Raw genomic sequence first — 23,394 nt, forward strand, 5'->3', positions numbered from 1 at the left:
AAAAGGCCACTAATTTGTGATTTTTCCTAGGAGTTGGTGACTTTTGAAAAGCTAAGATTCTGGACTCAGTTTGGTTCTAGGATCCACACAGAAAGTCAAGGCTGCGTTCCAGAACGGGGGATAGCTGAGGTAGTTATGGATTGAATCACGTCCCTCTGTCGGAGCTTGAATCACGTTCTTAATCTAATCCCTGTTCCCATGGGTGTGAACCAATTTGTAAATAGGTCTCTTTGAGGATGTTTTATCAGTTAAGGTGTGGACTCATTTGCGAATAGGATCTTCTAAAATCCTATTTAGGTGTGGCCCAAACTGAATCAGGACAGGCCTTAATCCCTATTACCAGAAGCCTTATAAAGAGAAGCCGGAAGTCCGAGAACACCACAGAAGACCACAGACTTCGCCATGTGACTGAGGACGGCCATCGCCGGGACGTACTGACTCGGGGAAAGGACAGCCTTGCTGACACCTTGGTTTCGGACTTACAGCCTCCAAAACCCCGAGACGATAAATGCCTGGTGTTGGGGCCAACGCTGTCTGTGATGGTTATCGGCAACCCGGCCAACCAAGTCAAGGGCGGCTGCTGCGGCCGCTCCCCGCTTCCCTCCAGCCCCTTCCCCCCTCACTCTCACCTGGGGACGCTGCCTCCGAAGAGGATCCGGCCCAGGGGGTACTCCGTGCCGCCCACCGTGACGGGCGGGCTGACGTCCAGGTTGCCAAAGGAGTCCAGGCCGGAGGCGCCCAAGAACAAGTTCTCCCGGGTTACATATCCGAAGTCGGGGCCCTAGGGAAGGACAGGCAGGACACCCCCGCCCGCCCACCCCCCAAGAAGGAGGGCTCAGTTAGGACAGGAGGAGGCGGCTCTGGCACATGCAGTGGGGGGAGGCCGAGGACCCCCACTCGCGGGCTCCTGCCACCTTTTACAGCTCCCCCTGTTCTCTGTCCACTGTGCAATAAAAGTGCAGGTCAATAAGAGAAAGGAAGCCAGAAAATCCCCAAATGCTTGGAAATTCAAGCAACGTACTTCTAAAACACCATGGGTCAAAGAAGAAATCAAAGTGGAAATTAGCAAACATTTTGAAGTGCAAGGAAATATAAATACAACACATTAAAGCTTGGGGGAGGCTGGGGCAGGTGCACTCGGAAAGAATCACCGTAGCTTTATACACACACATTCAGAAGAAAAAAGGTTGAAGAATCTGAGCTTCCATGTAAAGCTAGACAAAGAACAGCAAATTAAAACCAAAGAAAGTGGAAGGAAGGAAATAATAAAGAGCAGAAGTCAGTGAAAAATCCCACTGGCCCTCTCAGGTCAAGACTAGGGCTCGGAGTCAAGCAGGTCCGCCCAGCTAGTACTCTCTGCTTCTGGTTAACTAGGAGACTCCCGCTGCAGTGCTCATTGTCACTTCCCTGGGACTTGCCCCTGACCCCACCCCCCACCCCCAGGCTGGGTTGAATACCCCAGTTCTGTGTGCCCACAAGCTTAGGGACTTCACCATCACAGACCCTACTGCCTGGCATTGTCCCAGCAGTGGCAGGGGGGTGGTGGGAGGCAGATAACCAAGCAGAGTTCACAAGCCTCTTGGATGGCAGTGAGAGGCCCACCTCAAAAGGCAGGTTAGCTTAGTGGTTAAGGGCAGGAGCCATGGAGGTGGCCTCTCTGGTTTTGCATCTTGGTGCCACCACTAGCTAGCTGTGTGGCCTTGGGCAAGTTACTTCACCTCTCAGAGCCTCAGTTTTTTTCACACATAAAGAGGGAATAATAATAGCCCTTATACACAAGAGGCAGTCAGGGAGGCCTCTCTGGAGGAGGTGAGCTGGGGCTGAGATGAGTTAACCAGTGAAAAGCCTAAGGAGAGTGCCTGGAACTCAGGACATGCTTGCTGGTACAGCTCTTTTTGCCTACATGTGCACACAGTAGGTGTTCAGAGAACATTTATTATCTGAAGGCCTCTAGCCCTTAAAAACAAGACCATGAGGGCTCTCTAAGGGTACATCTCCCTACCCCCACCCCCCGAGGCAGTGCGGTCTCCCTAGGGCTGCCTCCTCTGTCCCCTGGGACAGACCCCTAATCTAGGAGGACTCATTGCCCTGCCCCTCCCAGAACAGAGCCAATCTATTTGCATGTGATTAGCATGCAATTTAAATCTCCCCAAACCTCCCTGTGGACTGTCCGGTTTGCTCACCTCCCACCTGCTGTGTCCCTTCCCCCCAACCCCACCCCCAGACCCTAAAGGACCAGACGCAGGCAGACTGGGGGGTCCTACAGGAGGGGTCACCCAAGGATCCCTCACCCCCGTTTGCCACACACCAGAATTTCTTATAGGGAAAATTCTTCAGGCCTCTGTTTCGAGGGAGTCAAAGACCACGGGGAAGGATTTGTGAGGGGCCTCGATGTATCCAAACTCCATTCTCGTCCTGGGAGGCAAGAGCAAAGGCCAGGTGACCTCTCAGTGCGGGTGGCCCCTCCGGGCCTGGGGGCAGGCTTGGGCAGGAGCAGCTCCTCCCCGGGCGGGGGCCGGGGGGTTCAGGGAAGGGAAAGGGAGGGGCGGCCTCTTGGGACTCTGTGGGACAGAGCATTTGGAGGGAAGCAGGACAGACTGGGGGTGATGCAAGCAGCAGGGAAGCCTTCCCCCAAGCCACATGATTCCCCACCCACGTTCCAGCAGCCAGGCTGGCCTGGCTTCTCTAGGGAAACTGAGGTGACTTAGGGACCTGTGCAAAGCCTGGGTGAAGGCCTGGGGCTCAGTCCTCCCAGGGCAGCCCCTCGCTCTTTCCTGGGGTTTGCTCCTACCCCTCACCTGGATCCAGCGGTCATTTCGATTTTCAGTCCAGGGGCAGATGATCAGCTGGCAGTTGGCTTTCAATGCCAGGTAAGACATGTCATCCAGAAATTTCTCATTTGAGCCATGAGCGTCCATCACACTGTGCAGAGGAAGGTAAGAGGGGAGTGTGATAATGACCTCTGACCTAGGTCTTGGCCTTAGGGCCTGGAGGCAGGGGGATGGACAGGGTGACCTCAGTTCAGTCTCTGCTAGGCCCTGTGGGGCCACTGGGGCACCTCAGAGAGGCTCACGGGCTAATGGGGAATGGACAATGTCCCTGCATCACATCCAGTGACAGGTGCAATGTGAGGGATAAGCCCAGGGGCACAGGCAGTCAGTGAGGCCACCCCGAAGGAGGTGAGCTAGGGCTGAATCTTGCTGGTTAAGTTGGTAGTGGAGGGGGTGGTGGAAATGGGGGCCCGATCTACCCATTCCACCCAACTGGCCTAAGCAAAAGGGTCAGGCTGGGCTGGCGAGCAAACAGAAGGAAAGGATTCCCTTCTGAATTCCTGCACACACGTGGAGCCGGGTAAGCAGAACAAACCAGTTTGGCCACAACCTCTGAACTTTTGACTTATGTCCAACTCAACTGTGGTCCTTTCCACTGATCTGACCTCTGACGCAGATGCCCAGAGTAGCCTTGCCAGTCAAGGCCCACCCCTCCCAAAGGGGCCTGCCAGGGGTCCGAGATGGCCGAAGGACCCAGGTTGGAACAGGGCTCAGTGGATCCTGGAGGTGGGTCCCAGGTACTGAGTGAGGGTAGGTATCCTGCAGGCACCAGCAGCCCAAACAGGGCCTGGCCACACTGCCCAGACCAAAGCCAGGATGCTGGACAGGGTAGGGACAGGGCCTTGGTGCTTGAGCAGGTGGCCTTGGCCTTGCTGCCTGCCCGCTGCCGTCCTGTCCCCAGCTCTGCACCATGTGCACCCTTGGTGAACCTGCCCAGCCTGAATGAGGACCAACCCCGGACACAGCTTTCAAATTCGTCTCTCTACAGATCCCAAGCTGGTGGGAGAGCAGCGGGAGGGGCCTCACCTGCACGCATACAGGTCCAGAGGGGGCTGGGTGTTGGGGGTCATGACCCAGGGGGCCACCCGGAAGACCACGGTGTCTGTGAAGAGGGACACCTCGGGCAGAGTCTGTGGGGAAAACGGGGGTGTCCATGGGTCCCACGGGGAGCCCCAACCTGACTGAGCCCCATCAGGCCCCAAGAGCCCCCAGCCTCAGAGCCTCCAAACTAGTCCCCCAAACCCCTCAGCCTCCATCCCCACCCCCCATGCTGTACTCACACCAATGTCCACCAGGCTGACGCTGAGGGTGACCAGCCCCGAGAAATCGGCGTCGGGGAAGGTGAGCCCCTCCACGTAGAAGCTGATCTCCCGCTCCCCCAACTGCCGCTCAACTTTGTAGGACAGATTTTTGTAGGGTCCCAGTACCTGCTTGTAGTCCGAGAGGGAGTTCCCACCTAGGGGGAACGAGAGTGAGGGCTCGTGCTGGGACAGGGGCGTGGGGCTACAGAGATGGGAGGACAGAGACCTGGGACCAGGAAGCGGGGGCAGAGCCATCTTTGTGGTTGGGTTCCTCTCCAGCTCTGCTGCACAAAGCTGTGTGACCTTGGCTCAGTGACACAACCTCTCTGAGCCTGTAAAATGGGATCATCTGTAAAATGGGCTAATGTGATGTTTCTCATGGCGTTGGTGGATGCTTTAAGCCAGATCATCAGATAAAAACAGATTATGAACAAAAGAAGCTAGAAGCCCAAGGTTACAAATTGTATGATTGCATTTATATGAAATGCCCAGAATAGGGAAATTCATAGCAAGAGAAAGCAGATTGGTTGTTGCCAGGAGTTGGGGGCAGGGGCGGTATATGCCAGGAGATGGGGAGACACTGCTTAATGGGGATGGGGCTGGAACTAGATAGAATTAGTCATTGTGCAACATTGTGAATGTACTAAATGCTACTGAACTTGTAGACTTTTAAATGGTTCATTTTATGTTATGTGAATTTCACCTCTTTCCCCCTCCCACCCCCAAAAAAAATGCCTGGCAAGCAGTAGCTCTGCCTCAGCCTCCTTCTCCTTCTCCTGAGGTTGTTTGGGAAATGGTGCCCTGTTAAGCTTTTGCTCAACGGGAAAGTTTGTTGATTGACTTACTGAGCCTTGGCTTATGCTTCTGGTTCATACTGTTTCCTAGTCAGGCTCTCTGCCTAAACCGTCTGCTATTGGTGCATGTGAATGAATATTCTAGTTCCTGCTAGGCTCATTTAGCTGGAATGACAAGTTCTAGGTCAATTTTAATAAAGGAAGGGCAAGGGGAAGCAGGAAAGGACCAGGAGAGGCCTCTTGCTATTTATAAAAAGGAGTAAGGGCACCTGCGAGTAGTGACTGGCATCTCCTTTAAGCCACAAGCCCAGATGAACAAACACGCTGGTGGAGCAGCTGGGTTCTGAGGGCCGGGCGGGGGCTGCAGCCTCGCTGTTCCTGCCCCGCCCCCCACCTCGCCCGGATGACGCTTGACCTGCAGTGAGAGCTCAGTCCACACGCCTGGACCTGAGCACGGAACAGGGTGGGCAGTGGGAGGAGGAGGGGCTTTGGTGCTCAGGAGACCTGGGTTGATAAGCTTGCTTGGCCCCGGCTGGTTGTGTGACCTTGAGACAGTGGATTCATGCTTTCTGAGCCTCAGTTTCCCCCTCTGTAAAAGAGGGCTAGTTTTTGAAGCTCCTTCTTGGGTCCCAGGCTGAGCACTGATGGGGCAGCTGTGTATAAGCTGTGGTGAGGGTTACAGACAGATGCTGGAAGGAAGGGAGACATGGGCATGGGAAGAGGGTGAAGAAAGGGTTTGGGAAGCAGAGGAGGGCACTGGAAGGGACACTCACCCCGAGCACAGAAAACCCCTACTCTTTTGGAATCAGAAAAGGACACATTCAAGACCAGCTTATGGCTGTCAAAGAGCTCGTCGGGGCCGTCGCAGCTCAGCACCATAGGGGACATGTCCTGCAGGTCTGGGGAGAGTGGCCCCCTTGAGATGACCCTCCCCCAGGACCCACCAGGTTCCCTCTCCATGCCCCCCACCCTCCACCACCACCCCTACCACCACCCAGGCAACCGCCGTACAGCCCCTTCTGCCACTCACCAGCCAGTGACTCCAGCTGGCTGTTGTCAAAGTCACAGTCCCTGGACGTGCGACTGTCCCGGTCACAGTTCACCAGCAGGATGGCCCCATAGCCCTCAGGGCCCCAGCGCCAGGTTTTCTGTGGCAAAACAAGAACACCTTGGAGTCAGCAGGACCCCAGAGACTCCCAGAAGGGGTTCTGCAGGAGGCCAGGGCTGGCTATTCTGTTAGTTTGGAGACTTCCACCTTCTGGGTTTGCTTAAAGATTTAAAAGAAGGAACCCAGGTTGGGGAGTGGAGCTCCAGGTCAGACCCAGAGCCACCCATCCTTCTGCAGTGAACAACCTGGACAACTACACACAGCGGCCCTGCCCAGCCTTCGCCCTGGGGCAGCCAGGGTGAGGCTGACATTCCCAGAAGTGGCCCTCCTCGGCCTGCTGAGCCTCTGCTCCACCCTAACCTTGATGGTGTTTGGGGGCAGGGGGGTGCAGGTGGAGAATCCCTGGGAGGCCCTCTCAATCCCCAGCATTCTCCTGAGCCTGTCCCACAGGTATCCCTAAAAGTCCTGTAGTCCTGCAGGTCCTGCAAGGAGGTCCAAGCAGGAAAGATGGCTAGAGCTCTCCCTCTGTGATTGGCGCTCTCCCTCCCGTATCTCCACTTTGTTCTCACTGGACCTGTGCCGTTTTACAGAAGAGAGAAGAGTGGCTCTGAGAGGTGAGCCCCAAGGCACATAGGTAGTATTCAAACCCAGGTCTGTGGGACCGCATGGGGCCACCGCTAGCCCAGAGGGCACTCATGTCCATCCCCTGGGTAGAGGCCGCACTGCACCTGAGCCCAAGACATGGTTTGTAGTCGAGCCCCCACTCACCACCTTGCCCAAGCACCCTTGTGCAGTGAACAACCTGCACAGACATCCTTGGCGACCCTGCCCCACCTCATCCACAAGACTGCCTCTCTGGGGTCTTTCCCTGCAAAGTGTGGAAGTAGGTAACTGGTCCCCTTCCTGGGATAGCTTCTAGATACTTCCTGTGGAGTAATCCCTTACACTTACCCCATCCTCCTCCTCACTCATTAGGGTCTGTCTGGAGCTCTATTAGGAGCCTCAGTTATCCCCCAACCAAGCCCCAAGAAATAGCCTCAGCTTCCCCTTCCCCTGCCTTCATTCAGTCACTCAACAACCATTTCGAAGCACCTACCATGTTTGGGAAGGCCAAATACAGCCCAGGAAATAGGAAAGGCAACACAAAAGAACCAATCTCAATTCCAAGGTGGTGCAAGGGAGGCCCAGAGAGGGTGGGTGTTTTTCCAGGAGTCACACAGCTCGAGTCAATGCTTATACGTGCCAATTTGCAGGCTGTGGATGGGCTTCCCAACCCGCAGCTGGACATACCATGGACTCTGGGACTCCACCACTCCTCTGATGGAGTCCCACCCCACTGCCCGGGGCCTTCCCGTTCTGCAGTGTTGGGAAAGCCAGGAGCATCTCACCTTGTCACCGCGGCTCCTCTTCACCTGGCCCGTGCGGTCTGTGTCGACATCGAGGGAAACATCTGAAAGGGGATGGAGAGGGGCTGCCAGGGGTCCCCTGCCCTGACTACCCACCCAGAGCGTCCAGATCAGGGTGCACTCGGCCCCCTCCTCACGCCCCTGGAAGTTTGGGGCAGCTCCCCAGCCCTGGGTGCTGGCGGGGCCCGAGCCTGTGCTCCTGAGCTCCTTGCTCCCCAGCCTGGGCATGTTCAAATGGGATCCGTTAGTGGCCTTGGGGCTTCTGAGCGTAAGTGGGTGGCCCTTAACTCTGGCGTTTGGTGAGTAGGCCCTTGATCTGCAGCTCTCAGGACCGGCTCCCTGAGTGCTGGCCAAGGGAGGCAGGTGGATCTCCAGGTTCTAGTGCTGGATCTTGGGCTTCAGAGCTGTTTTGTGGGACTCAGGATGGAGGCCTAGCATGGGTCTGGCTGTCGGCCCATGGGCAGTGATGTTTCTAGATTCTCATGGCCCTAAATATGTCTGGGTCTTGATCCCCATGGAGCCAAGCTCCGGTGATGGTGGAGAAAGCTGGGCACGGCCTTCCACTCGGGGAGGAGGGCACCCTGAAGACCCTTTTACTACCCTGGAAGGCTGAGGGTTGTGCAGAGAGCCAGGGAGGAGGTACTTACCCACACCAGTGAGGTAGAGCATCCCCTGGCCCAGGGCCCGGCCCTCCTGCTCCCCAAAGTAGGAGACCCTCACCTGCAGAAGACGGTCAGGCCTAAGCCAGCTCAGCCAGCACCGTCAGAGATGGGCGGAGGGGACCACACTCCAACAGCCCTGCTTAGAGGCAGGGAGGCACGGGGACCCCAGGTCCTCCCACTTCTGAAGACCCCTGGGCTCCTGGCTTGGATTCAGAGCAGCCTTCTCCAGCCAGAGGGGCTGGGGACACCTCCCTGGGTCCCAGGGCAGGTGTGAGGAGCAAGGAGAATGGGGACAGGCAGAGAGCTGGGAGGGCAGGGGCTGTTCCCAGTGGAAGCAGCTGGACCCCAGGGGACATCAGAGAGAGAATAGGGAACAGGGAAGGGGCAGCCATCGCCACTGATTTAGGCAAGTGACTCAGCTTCTCCAACCCTCCGTTTCTCCATCTGTAAAATGGGAGCCACAACCCATGACCCATCCTCCATCCCCCAGAATAACAGCCAAGAAGCCAGGCCAAGGGGTCCACCCCCGCCCCCCACCCCAACCCAAGAGCCCTCAGGTCGGTCCCAGTCACGGGGCACACTCGTGATGGGTCCTTAGGGCCTGTCCCGCGGGTGCTCAGCCGTGAGCAAGGATGCCCCGCTTGCCACTGCACAGTCCACCCTTTCTCTATCGGGGCAGGAAGGGCTGCATCGGCCATTCAGACGGTCACTGGGTGTGTGGCGTGTGCCTGGGGCTGGGGGCGACAGAGGAGTCCCGCTGTGCTCGGGGCTGTCCGTGCAGCAGGAGTTTGCTTTGGTGTGGGGGACCCATGCATGGAAAGGCTTGTACGTGTGCACGTGTGTGTGAACAGGGTGTTAATATGGAGTCCTGCTTACACGTTTAGGGGTGTCTGTGTGCAGGCTGACTACAGGGACCAGTGTGGGGGTGCTTGTGAATTGAGGGGGTGACCATGTGCACTTAGTTTTGCCTATAGAAATGTGTGTGGCGTTGTGGCTATGGGATGGGTTTGGGTTTGGGTGTCAATGGAGTTGGGTCAAGATGTATTGTGTAGATTTAAGTGTAAAAAGCCCTGTGGGGTTTTGTTGAGGGGGGGGTGACATGTGGATGGGGATAGGCTATGGGGGGCTCTTACCTCGGGGCGGGGGAGATGCAGCCCCTCATCCTGGGGAAGTGGCCTCTTACCTTGAGATCATTTAGGTCTTTACTGGCTGTGTGCACAGACACGATCACCTTCACGCTGGTGTCCAGAGGCCAGCGGAATTGGCCCCTGGGCTCCCTCACCCGCTCCACGTCGTAGACCACAGTCACCTCCACCCCGGAGCTCCCAGCAACCTCAAACGTCTTGGCGCCCTTGGGCACAACACTGGCAGAGAGGGGAGAGAAGGGGGCCGGGGGCTCAGGGGAATGGCCTTGATGGGGGAGGGACTGGGCTGCCGGGCATTCAGACGTCCCCCCACCCCGGCTGTTTTGGGGGTTGGGTAAGTGTCACCTCAGGCAGCCAAGGCTCTGCCCCAGCTCTCCACCGATTGTCCTTCTGGCCTCTCATGTGGAACCCCAGACCAAAGGGAGCTGCCCTGGTGGAAGCTGGGTGGAGGTGGGGATGCCTTTAACTCCAGCAGCCCCTGAGGCAGCCCCCCAAGACCCGGGGCTCCGAGAACACAGACGGCAGGTCTCTGGAGGAGGGCATACACCCCACCCTCACCCCCAAGGCTCTTCCCACACTGACTCTTCCAAATCCTTCAATTTCCAATCCAACAGGAAATGTGTCTGCCCAACCCTCTCTCCCTGCTTCCACTGGTGTCTCCAGGGTTCGAGCCATCATCACCTCTCACCTGGATGCTGGGCAGCCTCCTATCTGGTGTCCCTAGCCTCGCCCGGGCTGTTCCAGTCTGTTCCACACACAGCACACATAAAGGCAGAGCAGGCTGCTGCTCTGCTTAGAAGCAGCGGTTCCCAACTCACACAATGCAAGGCAAAGACCTCGCTGTGGAAGGAAGGGCAGGCAAGGACCCTCCTGAGCTGCCCCTGCTGCCCCCCTGGCCTCCTCTTCTCCTACTGTGCTCCCTCTCGCTCCCTCTGCTCCAGCCACACTGGCCTCCCTGCTGTTGCACAAAGACACCAGACTGGACTGCCTCAGGGCCTTTGCACACGCTGTTCCTGCTATGTAGAACACCCTTCCCCCAGACAACCACGGGACTCCTTCCCGCCCCACACTCAGGGCTCCGCTCAAATGTCACCCTCTCAATGAACCCCCCGCCCCACATCACTCCATTTAGTGCTGCACCTTGCCCACCTTCCCCCGGCCCTCCCTAGCCCCTTCCCCTGTGCTGAGTCTTAATCATGCTTGTTGCTTATTGTCCATCTCTCCACTAGAAGGTCAGCTCTGCAAGGGTGGGGAGTTTTGTCTGTTTTGCTCACTGCCGTAACAGTGCCTGGCACACTGAAGGTGCTCAGTGAATGAATGGGGTCTTGTTGAATGAATGAGTGGATTCTCTGTTTCCCCACTCCTGCAGTGAGATCCTTGGGCCCATCTGCACCTGAGAGGAAATACAGAACGTGACCGATTCCAATACCCAGTGAAAACCCCTCCCCCATACACCCAGACCCCATGTCTACCCGATACCCCTGAGCTCTGGCATCAGAAAGAGGGGTCGAGAACTCTTCAATCTGCCTGTGAGCCAGCCTGGGGCACTCATCTTCCAGGCCTCAGCGCTACTCCTCATTCCACCAGCTGCTCCCAGTCGGAGCCAGCCAGGGCCCTCTCTGGGCCACAGCCTCGGAAGCAGATGCTCTGTGAACCGGGGCTTCAGGGCACCCAGAGCTAAGCCGACAGGGCCTCTGGGGCTGACATCTTGGCATTTTGTCTTTCTTCATCCCCTGAGACAACATGAACCCTGAGTCATCACGTGACCCTCTATGCCAGACACTGAGCTTGGCCCCAGGGATCCGTGGGGAACAAGAGGTCACTGGCCGTGTGACGCTCACAGCCTAGGGGGCAGGTCACAAGGGGGAACCGCATGTCGGTGCTTCTCCCCCCTTACATGCCTCACCCCCAAGGCTCTTCCCACACTGACTCTTCCAAATCCTTCAATTTCCAATCCAACAGGAAATCTGTCTGCCCAACCCTCTCTCTCCGCTTCCACTGCTGTCTCCAGGGTTCGAGCCTTCATCACCTCTCGCCTGGATGCTGGGCAGCCTCCTATCTGGTGTCCCTAGGTTCTCCACCCCCACCCCCCCATGCAGAGCCACTGGCCTTGAGGCCACCGCCAAAAGTCAATGCCACTTACAAGACAAGGCCCACACTTGACTGCAAAGATGCTGGGGCCAGCAGGGCCCTGGAGGGCCTTATCTGTATTCTCTTTCCTGGACCCCTGAGAACCCACCCAAATAGTAAAGCGTCTGGAGAAGCCAGACCCCCCTCCCCAACCCCTGCCATGGTCACTCCATCCCCATCAAACAACTGTCTCCATTCACAGTGAGGACAACGATCGTAGTTTTGACAACAGTCACAAGTGCTGCCCAGTGCCTGGCTCTCTAACCAGGGATATCACCATTATCCAGATCAGATAGTGCGGAGAGGGACCCCAGAGCCCCACAGGCTCCTGGAAAGCCCCCACCCACTCCCCACTCTCACCGCCTCGCCATCACTGTGACTCTTCCCATCTGCCCCTCGTCATTGTTTGCATCTGTTATTATAGAAACCCTAAGACTCCCAGGTTACACCTCAGGCCCCAAACTTCATCCTCTGGACAAAGGGGATCAAGGTTTATCCTCAAGTCTGACTCCATCTCCCAGCCTCCCCAGCTCCCTTTGAATCTCGTGTTCCAGCATTCGCAGGATCTCATCAGCCACATCTCTCAGTGTTTTCTTTTCCTTTGTACTCGAACAGCAACCAGCTCCTCCCTGTGGCCTTGGCCTCCCCTGCAGCCTTCCTGGGGTGTCTATCTCTCCCTCTCCCACCCTCCCCAGACGTGTGCAGGGGCCCTCCTTTCCCCCTCTGCCATTTCCAGATCATCGGCTCTCTTTGCCCCATCAACATCCAACTTTGCAATTCAAGTTTTCAGACAATCCCTCCCACCTCCAGAAGACTCCTGGGCCACTCTGTCCTCGATCCTTGAGGGGCCGGCTCCTGCTCCCTGTCCCCCACGCTGCGCCCCTCACTTTTTATTTCAGCAGCCACGTGGATGATGTGCCAGCACCTTGGTCCTGCAGTCCTTTGACCTCATCTTGCCAATTGTCCTGTGCACCATCCATTCCTGCGGCTGCACCCTGGACTTCATCATCAGCCAGAACTGCCCTCTGCCCCCAGCTCGCTTTTCAGACACCGCATCCTAAGCGGCCGGCTCGCTCCTTCTAACAGACTGGCACCTCCGAGCCTTCAACTCCGCTGGGATCTGCAACCATTGCAGGTTGAACCCTCCCCACCCCTTTCCACCATCCCTCACCCCTGCATGTTCTCTCCTCCCCCTCTGCCAGCTTAGAGTCATAGTCCATCCTCCACTCTTCTTTTTCAATTGTGGAAACATGTATACAACACACCCTCAATCTGCTCATCTTTTCCTCCATCACATCACCTGGCAAAGCCTCAGCCCCAACATGGACACAGCCAGTGAAGACTTAAACCACCTCAAGATAAGACACTGCTTCCCGTGCGCCTGCACCTGCACGGCTTCCCGGGGCAGCTCACTTAGATTCGTGACCAGTGACCTCAGGTGACCCTGGACACTGCCACATCCCCCCAGGCTGTTCATTCTTTCACTGTCCTCGAAAACCATTCCACATCTTCCCCTCTTTCTGGAAATCCCTCTCACCTCCTTCCCTTCCTCACTCAGAGCTGAGAACCTCCCTCGTCCCACCGCCTCATCTCCAGCCCACATGCCCCTGAGCCCGTGGCTGCTGCCTGCCCTCCTGGGACAGCGGGTGACCCTCTGAGCTCTTCCCAAGACAAACCCTCCCTGGTGCCCTGACTTCACCCCCTTTCCCCTACTCAAGGGCATCACCCCAGCTTTGTCCCTTCTCCCTCATTTACGCTGAGCACACAGTATGCTGGAAATATCACCCATCCGAAATATAAACCCTCCTTTGAGCAACTACTGTGCTTATTTCTTCGATGCTCTACCAGAAATCTCCTCGGGAGTTGCATGCACTGGTTGTCTGCAATTCTTTCTTCCCACCATCTCTGTGACCTGCCTTTAATCAGGCTTTCCTCCCTCCCTGCCAGTCAGCAACACCGCTCTGTTGCCAAATCTAACAGTCCTCTTGTCTTCTTCCTTTCGCTTGACCCCGCAGAGGCTCTTGGCTCAGAGGATCATCTGTGCTCCTTGAAGCACTTTCTCTCCTTGGCCTCTGGGACACAGGACTCCCCTTGCTCTCCTCTTGTACATAGTCAACCTGTGGCTGCAATTCAACCACGATTCAGCTAATGAAGTTGCATCCCAATCTGCTCTTTCCTCTAAGTCTGTGTGACATGACTGTTGGCTGATATTTGCATATACATTGAAGAGTAAGATGAAAGTGAGATGATGAAGCTGTATGTCAAGCTTCCTTCATTCATCAGTGATGTAAGCAACTCCTTTGCTGAATCAGATAACAGTTTTTGGACACTAGAAGAATACTTCCTCAATTTTTCGTGCTAATCACAAGTGTAAGAGCTATAGACAGCACGACTTTCAAGTTTAATCTGCTATCATTAACATTTTCTCCATCACTTTCTTAAATCTAGGAGGTCAAGAAAACAATAAACCCAGCCCTGATTCGTTGTCTTTGCCAATTTCTGTGGTGTAAACACTCCCAGATGGCCAACGCGACGTCACTGAATTCCAAGTGGGGGAGAGACGTGCAGCAGCACCCCATTATACAGTCACTTCTATCACAAGAGGCAGGTGAGCTCAGGAGAACAGGTGACAGTGAAATGGTAGGGAGTGAGGAGTTTCGAGTATTTATTACCTTTGCTTTTAATATAATTTACTTAATTGTATCTGTTTAATTTGATTTCTAATAATGGTGTATTTAACAATGGGGCTCACCATCTTCCTAAAAACTCGACAGCCAGCTCCCTGGAGAGCGTGTACCAGCTGGCTCCGGCACAGCTGGCCCCAGGGTTCGATCCTCGGTCCCCTTCTCTGTCAGCACCCATGCCCTCATGATCTCCACCTGCCACCTGCCCCCTGCCCCCGATATGCTTAGGGCCCCCTTTGATCCATCTCCAGACCTCGTCCCTGGACTCCAGACCCTTACCGCTGGCTGTCATTTGAGCATCTCCACCTGGAAGTCCGAAACCAAATGCACCTGCTTTCCCACTGCTCAGTCCACGGCAGATACGTCCATCCCATGACTCGGCTGGGATTCTTTCTGGTCTCCTCACCTCCCTCACACCCATGTCCATCAGCGAAGCCCAGAGCCTGGCCTTCAGGAACTCTCCGGAAGCACCGCTCCCCTCCTCCACAGCTACACCCCATCCAGTTCCCGTAGTGTGGATTTTTACAACAGGGGGCCCCTGTTTGCTCACTCAACCCCACAGTCCATTCTCAACACCTCAGCCAGGAAGACCCTTTTAATCTGTCAAGCCAACACCTTTCTGCATGGTTTTTCTGTAAACCTCCAACTTCTCTATGAAAAACCAAATTTATATTTAAAAAAAATAAAAGTCAAGTCACGTCTCTCCTACTCCAGCCCTTCGGAGGTAGAGCCAAGCCTTGCCACGGCCCGCTGTGTCCGTGCTCTGCCACGAGCTGCCCGCTGACCTCGTCGCCTGCCCCTTGCCCTCTCCCCCCCAGGCCAGTTCCTTGCTCTTCCTCAAACAAGCCTCCCAACTCCCACTGCCCCTTGGACTTGTGGCCATCTCTGCTTGGAGCTGGCAGACTCAGGCTCCACCTCCCCTCCTTCTCAGGGAGGTCTTTCCTGCCCACCCTAGTGCCCTTTTGAAAGCACTCTCCCGCCTGTCGGGAGCCCCAGCTGCCCAGCCCCGGGACCAGCCGCCTGTCTCCCGCGGCACCTGTCACCTGGCCTGGTATCTATCCATTTGCTTATTGCCCATTTCTCCCTCTAGAATGCACAGAGGACACTCCAGAGAGCAGGGACATTTTCTCAACACGACTGTCCGCCGGACACCCAACATAGTGTAAGAGTAACTTCTTAAATATAAAGCTGTAAGCCAGCTGGAAATTGTAATAGTAGCCTTAAAATGTGATCTTTAAAACAGCCTTTAGGGAGACAGAAGAAGATGGCAGCATAGAGAGGAGTGGAAGCTAGTTTGTCTCCCTGGAACAACTAGTAAATAATCTGGAATAACTTCTGGGGGATAAACATGACTGTCTATTCATCATACACCAAGCTGAATTGGGAGGAATGCCTGAGATCGCAGCATAAAAGCTGTAAGCAAAAACTGCAGATCCAAGCCGGGAGCCCCCTCCCTCCACGGCCCGAACTGCAAAGCCTCGTGGTGTTAGAGAGCAGCTCTCTCCCAGCAAGTGAATATAGCTCAGCTGAGCTCCAACTGGGGTTTTAATTAACAAACGGGCTGCTCAATACAAGATACGAATCCCCAACAAGCAGACAGAGGTTTTTGGTGACGACTGACCTTGGAGAGCTGGAGGGTGGCCACGGACTGAAGGGGGCTTTCTGTCCTTTTTACGGCTCAGTGGAGAAAGCCTCAGCCATTTTCAGTTCCCAGCATTATGACCCAGACAAGGGTGGAGGTAGCACAGGCAGAGGGTCTATTCAAATGTAAATGACCTCGCCCTAGGGGGTGTATCTTCCCTAAGAGGAAGAAGGTGGTGCCAAGCTCTACTACCCGCCTTCCATTCAGAACCAGAACTCAGAGCCTGGGTGAAAACAGCCACGGGCCACACCTCCTTACACCAGTCTGGAGCTACAGGCTGACAGGCGCCACCTGCTGCACAGAAAAGCACAGTGACTTGAGACCTCACAGGGTGTACCAATTTTCTAAGACACACTCTCAGGGAAACCAGATACTGAATATTTCTTCCTTCTGAGCCCATTCTGGTCTAGGAAAACCTGATTGGAGTAACCAAGGAAACCCGATGCCTAGACAACAGAAAACTACAACCTACACTAAGAAAAATGAAGTTATGGCCCAGTCAAAGGAACAAACTTACACTTCAACTGAGATACAGGAATTGAAACAACTAATACTAAATCAATTCAAAGAGTTTAGGGAAGATATGGCAAAAGAGATGAAGCGTATAATGAAAACACTGGGCTTACATAAGGAAGAAATCGAAAGTTCAAAAAAACAACTGGCAGAATCTATGGAAATGAAAGGCACAACACAAGAGATGAAAGATACAATGGAGACATACAACAGCAAATCTCAAGAGGCAGAAGAAAACACTCAGGAACTGGAGAACAAGGCACCTGAAAGCCTACACACAAAAGAACAGATAGAGAAAAGAATGGAAAAATATGAGCAACGTCTCTAGGAATTAAATGACAACACAAAATGCAAGAATGTACATGTTATTGGTGTCCCAGAAGGAGAAGAGAAGGGAAAAGGGGCAGAAGCAATAGTAGAGGAAATGATCAACGAAAATTTCCCATCTCTTATGAAAGACATAAAATTACAGATCCAAGAAGCACAGCATACCCCAAACAAAATAGATCCAAATAGGCCTATGCCAAGACACTTAACAATCAGATTATCAAACATCAAAGATAAAGAGAGAATCCTGAAAGCAGCAAGAGAAAAGCAATCCATCACATAAAAAGGAAGCTTGAGAAGACTATGTGCAGATTTCTCAGTAGAAACCATGGAGGCAAGAAGGAAGTGGGGTGATATATTTAAGATACTGAAACAGAAAAACCACCAAACAAGAATCCTATATCTGACAAAACTGTCCTTCAAATATGAGGGAGAGCTTAAAATATTCTCTGACAAACAGACAATGACAGAGTTTGTGAACAAGATACCTGCTCTACAGGAAACACTAAAGGAAGCACTGCAGACAGAAAGAAAAAAACAGGAGTGAGAGGTTTGGAACAGAATTTTGGGAGACAGTAGCACAGCAATATAAGCACACTGAACAAAGATGACTGTGAGTATGGTTGAAAGAGGAAGGTTAGGAGCATGTGGGACACCAGAACGAAAGATGAAAGTTAAAGACCGGGACTGTGTAACTCAGTGAAACCTAGGGTGCTAAACAATTGTAATAAAAGGTACAAATGTTAAAAAAAAAAAAATCCTTTAAATGTAACTTTAAAACTGGAAGCAAGCAGTGAATAAGAGCTCTTCGTCTCACAAAGGAGCCAAATGCAAATGTAAAGTCAGCACCCAGATTTGAATGAGCTTTCATCAATTGCCCCAGACCTCCCAGACATGAATAAGATTTTCACCTATCTCCCTAGACTCGAGGCACCTTTCCCAGCCATCACAGAGGATGTAAAAACTGAAATAAACTACTCAAGTTCTCCAGGCTCCTGTTACCTGTTAACTAAGATTATCTCTTTCTCTGCCGGGTATAAAAAGCCAATTGAAAAATCAGCTCAGGGAGGCAGATTTGGAGTAACTCCCCTGCTCTCCCTTTTCTCCCTCCTCAGCTCTGTCAGGTCTGTGTAGTTGAACCCGCATAGGGAGGGCCCCACCCACGATAGTGCCTGGCAGGGGCAGGAGCACAATAAACCCTTCTTTGTCTTGTAGATGAGGACAGCGAGAAGAAATGTGCACTCCCAGGACTGCCCTGGCGCCAAGTGGCTGAGCAGGAAGCCAATCTGCTTGGCTCTGTGGCCCCCACCTCTGCACGGGCGCGCTGGGGGAGGCCGGCGGGCAAGTCTAACAGTTTCCAACCTGCGGCAGGGGCCACTCCACCCCACCCAGGGCTGCTGTCACCAGAGGCAGCGGTTCTCAAGGCGAGCGGGATTCCAGGGAGCCAAGCCCCAGCTTTGGGCAGAAGTTGGCATCTCCAAGTCACGGCACTGGCCACACCATCCCTAATTGGAGTCCAGGTAAAAAAAAGTAAAATAAAATAAAATATAAAATATATAATAAAATTAAAAATAAGATAAGATAAAACAGGGGCTGTTGGGTCCCTCCAAGCCCAGCCCAGCTTCCTGAAGGCTGGAGCCCCCCAACCCCATCTTGCTCAGTGGCTCACACCTTAGTTCACCTTCTCCGGGGTGCTGGGATCCTGGACCTGCAGGTGCCAGGTGAGTGGGCAGAGCCTACCAGGCAGGTGATGGAGACGTGTTGGACGGGGCTGTCTCCCCACAGCCCCAGCCCCATCACCCCCACACCCAGGTCTGCTTACTTGCATGCTGCCCCTGGTGAGAGCTCCCAGTTTGCAGCTCGCAGGAGCTTTGACAAGTGTAAGGAACATGGAGGGTTTCTCGATGGTGCCTGAGCTGGGCCAGGCCAGGCAGGCATTTTGCTGTCCCAGATTCTCATTCCTTTGGCATCTACCCCCCACCCCTGCCCCAGGCCTCAGGAATGGGGTTAGCACTGCCTTTCCCCATCTCTCAGGTTCTTTGGTCTGTGGGTGGAGCCGTGGAGTAAGGGCTGCTCTTGAAGGGGTGTTACAGGCAGGGGTGGGAGTTGGGGTGAGCTCCAGGCTGCTTCCTTTTGTCGTGTCCCATGATGCAGCCCCCAGACCCAGCCAAGCCCCCCATCCACCCTCCCATCCTGTACAGCTCTGTTACTCTCCAAACTCACAGATGGGATAATGGATTTGAAAGCACCCCTTTAAAGGAAAGTAACTTTGACATTGTCACAGGTGTTCCCGGGGCCTGCCAATCATTGTTATCTTTATTACATTTCCATTGTTTTGCTAATAGCTGAGCTCTCAGGGCACCTGCTACCCCCTCCTTAACCGGGGAAACCTTTTGCTTTCTTCAAGACCCCTTCAAAGGCCATTTCCTCTGTCCAATGGAGTGTGGCCTCAAATCAGAGGTTTCCTTCTCTGTAAAATGGATGTAATCAAAAGAGCTACAACCAAAGGGCCTGTATTTGGGGGAATTGAATTCAGGAGATGGTTCATTTAAACTGTTCAGAACAGGGCAGGGGCTTATTAAGCATTAGCTGCTGTCATCACTGCTACTTTTTCTCTTCCCAGAGTCCCCCACTGGCCCGCCCCACTCCGGCTGGAACCCTTGTCCTTTCTCCGCGTCCCCACAAGTGGTTAAGTCCCTCCTCGGGCCCCTTCACGGTCTGCACCACCCCAGCCGCTTCCCTCCAGACCCACCCTGCAACGTCCCCGCACCCTGTGCCCAGAGCAGGGCCTGCGGCAGGATCAGCAAAGGCGACCAGGAGAATGGAGTAAGTCCTTAGAGGGTCCCACAAAAGGAGGCGCAGAGGGTGGGCTGGGAATTTTAAATCAACCTGTGATTCCCAGCCAGGTATGTGCCCCCCCACCTGCCGGTGACCCCCTAAGGAGAGCACAGTTCACAGGTAATGCTGGTGGGGGGAGAGCCCACACCTTCAAGCACCTGCTCTGTGCCACGCACATGCCCAGCCTTTGATTCCTGTGGTCTCAGGTAAGCTCATCAACAACCCAGCCCGGCAGGTGTTCCTGCCCCCACTTAAAGGATGAGGAAATGTTCTCAGAGGAGTGAAGTCATTTTCCTAGGGTCACACAGCCAGCAAAGGGAGGAGACAGCAGCAGGTTTGTCCTCTCTCACGATGCTGTCTGTGCCCTGAGAAGGTCCCATGAGGGCTGGAGGGAGGGGACAATCAGGGAAAATGTTGAAGCCACTCCCCAAGGCTGTCGAGGTGGCCCCTCGGGAGGGGCAGTTGAGGCCTGAGGCAGGATGTGGGGTACTGAGGCAGAAAAGCCGTGGCTCCCTTTCCACCCCACCCCACCCCCTCCCGGAACCTTGCGGGGGCCTTCAGTGAGGTCAGCAGAGGCCCAGACGAGAGCACCCATGGCTTTCCTGTCTCTGCCTGCCCTAGGACACCAAGGCTGTGGGTAAGCCTTCAGTCAGAGAGAGGCCTCAAGGCCATCCTGCCCAGCCCCCTGCCCAGCACAGGACTCCAAGCTTGAATGCTTCCCATGACAGGCAACTCACTACCTCACATCCATCTGTGCTTTGACAGCTCACATATTTAAAAAGCTTTTCCTTTGGCTTGTCTGCAGCCTGCCTCCCAGAAGCTTCTGCCCACTGGGACTGAGCAGACCACACCTTATCCCAACTACTAGGAAACTTACAACCTGCTCTCTAGGAAGAAGAGAAAGGCAGCCCGATCCAATATGACGAGTGTCCTTATAAGAAGGGGAGACTTGGACACAGAAACAGAATGAGATGACGCCAGTGGTGACCCAGGCAGACAGCAAAGCCCAAGGCTGGCCCCAACACCCAAGGCTAGGAGGAGGTGAGAGTCTTCTCCCCTGCGGACGGCAGACTCCAGCCTCCAGAACCGTGAGACGGCATATTGCTTTAGTTTTAAGTCATCCGGTTTGTGACTGTTACTAGGACCCAGCCCCGCAGCCTCTGTCTGCTGAAGTTCTTCTCCCCGTGTACAGAAGAGGAACTGAGCTCCAGGGAGGGCCCCGGAGGGTAAGTGGCAGAGCTGGAATTTGACTCCTCTTGGGTCTGGCTCCCAAGCTCATCCTCTTTCCCCTGTCCTCACTCTACTCCTCAGCGCTCACCGACAACCTGGAGATTTCCAGGTAATGAGCCCTACTCCGGGACTGAGCTCACAGAATTTGGAATCAGGCAGACCCGGGTTCAAATCCCAGCTGCAGCATTTGTGGGCCCTGTGCCTTTGGCGTGTCGTGAGACGTAACCGAGCTAACTCCAGCTAGCACTTAAAATAGCGCTGCCCTCCCTCTATCGCTGTCAAGGAGGCGTCTGAGGGGACACGGGGCCCTATGGATTCAAAACCTTCAGGCCTTCAAGACCTACAGCCTGGAATTTGTTTCGCGTGGCATTTGGGGCCCTCGAGGCCACCGCAGCCTGGCCCCCATCCTTAACCCACACGCGCCGTGCACTCCAGCTGCCCAGGAGGACTCGTGCTTTCTCATGACTCTGCACACACTGTTCCCTCTGCCCTTCCCTCCTCTTGTCCTTAGTCACCTCCTGCTCATCCATCCTCCAGAGCTCAGCCCCAGCACCGCTGCTCAGCACAGCCCCTTCTCGTCCTTCTGTCCTGGCTGACCGAGGGGCCCCTTCCCTCTCCACGGTGGGACCCTGACACCCTGTGTTTCCCTGTTCACACCACAGGCCCTGAGCTTCGTGACCATCAGCACCCTCCTCAATCCCCGACTAAGAAGGGGCCCCTCCTGGGGGGACACAGGCCGCATTTATCTCCAAGCACTGGAGCAGATGCCCAGGGGAGTTTGCTACTTGCCCATGGTGGGTACAAGGCCACAGAAGGTACTTTGTAATGGGGAGGTGTGGATAATGGATGGGGGGCCGGGAGGGTGGCAGTGGGTCAGACACCCCGGCCCCAGGCCCCACCCCTGGCTTTGGCGCTTCCCCTGGTCCTTTGCTGGTGCAGGCTGGGGCTGACAGAGGCCAAAGTCACACAGACCCGACATCATGAGAAGGGATTTTCTCCCAGTCTAGACTCAGGCCGGGTGTGGCTGTGTCCTCCTCTCCTCCCCTCCTTCCCAGAGATCACAATCGTGGGGGCCTTGTGCCTTAGCACTGTTTGGGTTGGGGCACACCCTGAGAGCCAGGAAGGAGGGTGTGGGCAAGAGACAATTGCGCCCAGGCGAGCCCCTGCCCGACCAGGAATGAGGGCCGCAAAGCAGGGGGTGGGGGCTGCCTGCACCCACTGGCCTTCCCAGCCCCGAGTGCCCAGGCGCCCACACCATCTGCCTTGCCCGGCCACTTTGCACTCACAGCCGGGGCCCCTTCCTGGGTGTCCCCTGGCGGCTGTCATCCTCGGCCGGGTGTGGCTCCATCGGCTCATCCCAGCCCCACACAGCTAAGGGCAGAGCTGAGTGGCTGCTCAGAAGCCACGGAGAAGAGGGTGGACGCTTCTTTGGACAGAGCCAAGGAGGGGACAAAACATCACAGGGGAAGCATTTTGGAGTGTGGAGGAGGGATCTATAAAAGCACAATGAATGACCTCCTCCTTCCTTGCCTCTCTCATCTCTCAGCAGAGCAGGCTCGTGGCTGGCTCCTCCGGGACCCTCTTGTCCCCAGCTGGCTCCTGGCCCATTGTGAGGGGGAGGACAGAGACTAACGGAGGAGGAGACAGAGCTGGGGTGGAAGAGATGAAAGCTGGGAGGGGATAAGGAGAAGGTGAGCCACGAGGAGAGATTCCAAGAGGGAGATCCAAGAAATGATGAGAAGGGGAGGGGAGGGAGACTGGGGAGGGAATAAGGAGGCTGGAGAGGGGAAGAAGGAGTGAGGGGCAGCATTCCTAGCTGGGTCAGGGGTCCCCTCAAAATGGCGGGTGGCAACTGGGACCCAGGGGAGCAGGGGCTCCTGAGAACGAAGGGGTGGCTGGCCTCTGCACGCCACCGTTCCAAGTCCAGAATCTCCAACAGCCAGGCCTACCATGGCCCCATGGAACTCACAAGGGACCCGGGCCTCATATTCTCCAGGAACCTTCAAATTTAAACCTTTGACATTACTACCAGATAAGGGCGTCCCTCCTGCCACGACATGCAACAACAGGAGGGGGCGAGGAAGGGAGACACAGCCCACCCCCAGCTTTAAAACCCGCGTCCCAACCCAGTCCTCGCAGCCCATCTGTCACTGAAAATTAATGTCGGCTTCAGTCCTGTAATTATCCTGGAAGGAACACAATTATGCTTCATTGTACTTCTGTGTGAGTTAAAAGCATTAATTTGCTCAATGTAAACATTGAACGTATATGTACTACAAGTTTTACAACCCTGCTTTGGCATTTTCGTTTTTTGCAATATCAGAGCTTTGGAACCCGGAAGTGGCCTGGGGCGCTCTCTGCCGTCTGGGAGGCCCTGCAGAAGCTGCTCCCGGAGCTCTCCAACTCAACCTCTCTGATCTGAAAGGTCGATTTTGCTTCGGTGCTTTTGCAGAAGTCGGGGAGGCTTGGGAAGAGCCCAGGAGAATGTCCCCCACCCCTCGCCCAGCCAGCCTTCTCCATCCCAAAGAATAAACATCCTTCTTATGGGGCCTCTGATTCTGGCCTCTGGGCAGACGAGGCGAGCCCAGGCTGGGCCCCTAATGGATCCCCACACTTCCACCCCCTCTTTATTGGCATGAGCCCTCTGGGGGCAGCTCCAGTTCTCCAAGCAAGGGCAGGGACCTCCAGGGCAGTTTGAGCAGACCCAAGGGTAAGGGTGGTGGGCTAGCCCACTGGAGTATGGGGTCAGGGTGGTGAGATAGCCCCCTGGGGCATGGAGCTAG

At 55.0% G+C, this 23,394-nt stretch overlaps 1 protein-coding gene and 1 long non-coding RNA gene across 2 annotated transcripts in view; one reads left to right on the plus strand and one right to left on the minus strand.

Annotated features, from left to right (window-relative positions):
* PADI1 (peptidyl arginine deiminase 1) overlaps window positions 1-23,394 on the minus strand; it is a 37,302-nt gene that overhangs the window by 11,135 nt on the left and 2,773 nt on the right. Inside the window, 12 exon segments of the mRNA XM_037828382.1 lie at window positions 630-781; window positions 2,305-2,354; window positions 2,357-2,408; window positions 2,410-2,415; window positions 2,799-2,922; window positions 3,858-3,961; window positions 4,112-4,287; window positions 5,700-5,825; window positions 5,957-6,074; window positions 7,423-7,484; window positions 8,088-8,160; window positions 9,286-9,466. Of these exon segments, the coding sequence (XP_037684310.1) occupies window positions 630-781; window positions 2,305-2,354; window positions 2,357-2,408; window positions 2,410-2,415; window positions 2,799-2,922; window positions 3,858-3,961; window positions 4,112-4,287; window positions 5,700-5,825; window positions 5,957-6,074; window positions 7,423-7,484; window positions 8,088-8,160; window positions 9,286-9,466 (1,224 nt within the window).
* LOC119527882 lies at window positions 17,947-19,973 on the plus strand. Its single transcript, XR_005215496.1, has 3 exons — window positions 17,947-18,063; window positions 19,167-19,369; window positions 19,446-19,973. It is a non-coding gene; the product is annotated as an uncharacterized LOC119527882 (long non-coding RNA).

This window comes from Choloepus didactylus, chromosome 2, assembly GCF_015220235.1.
Source record: "Choloepus didactylus isolate mChoDid1 chromosome 2, mChoDid1.pri, whole genome shotgun sequence".
In the NCBI taxonomy this organism is placed as follows: domain Eukaryota; kingdom Metazoa; phylum Chordata; class Mammalia; order Pilosa; family Megalonychidae; genus Choloepus; species Choloepus didactylus.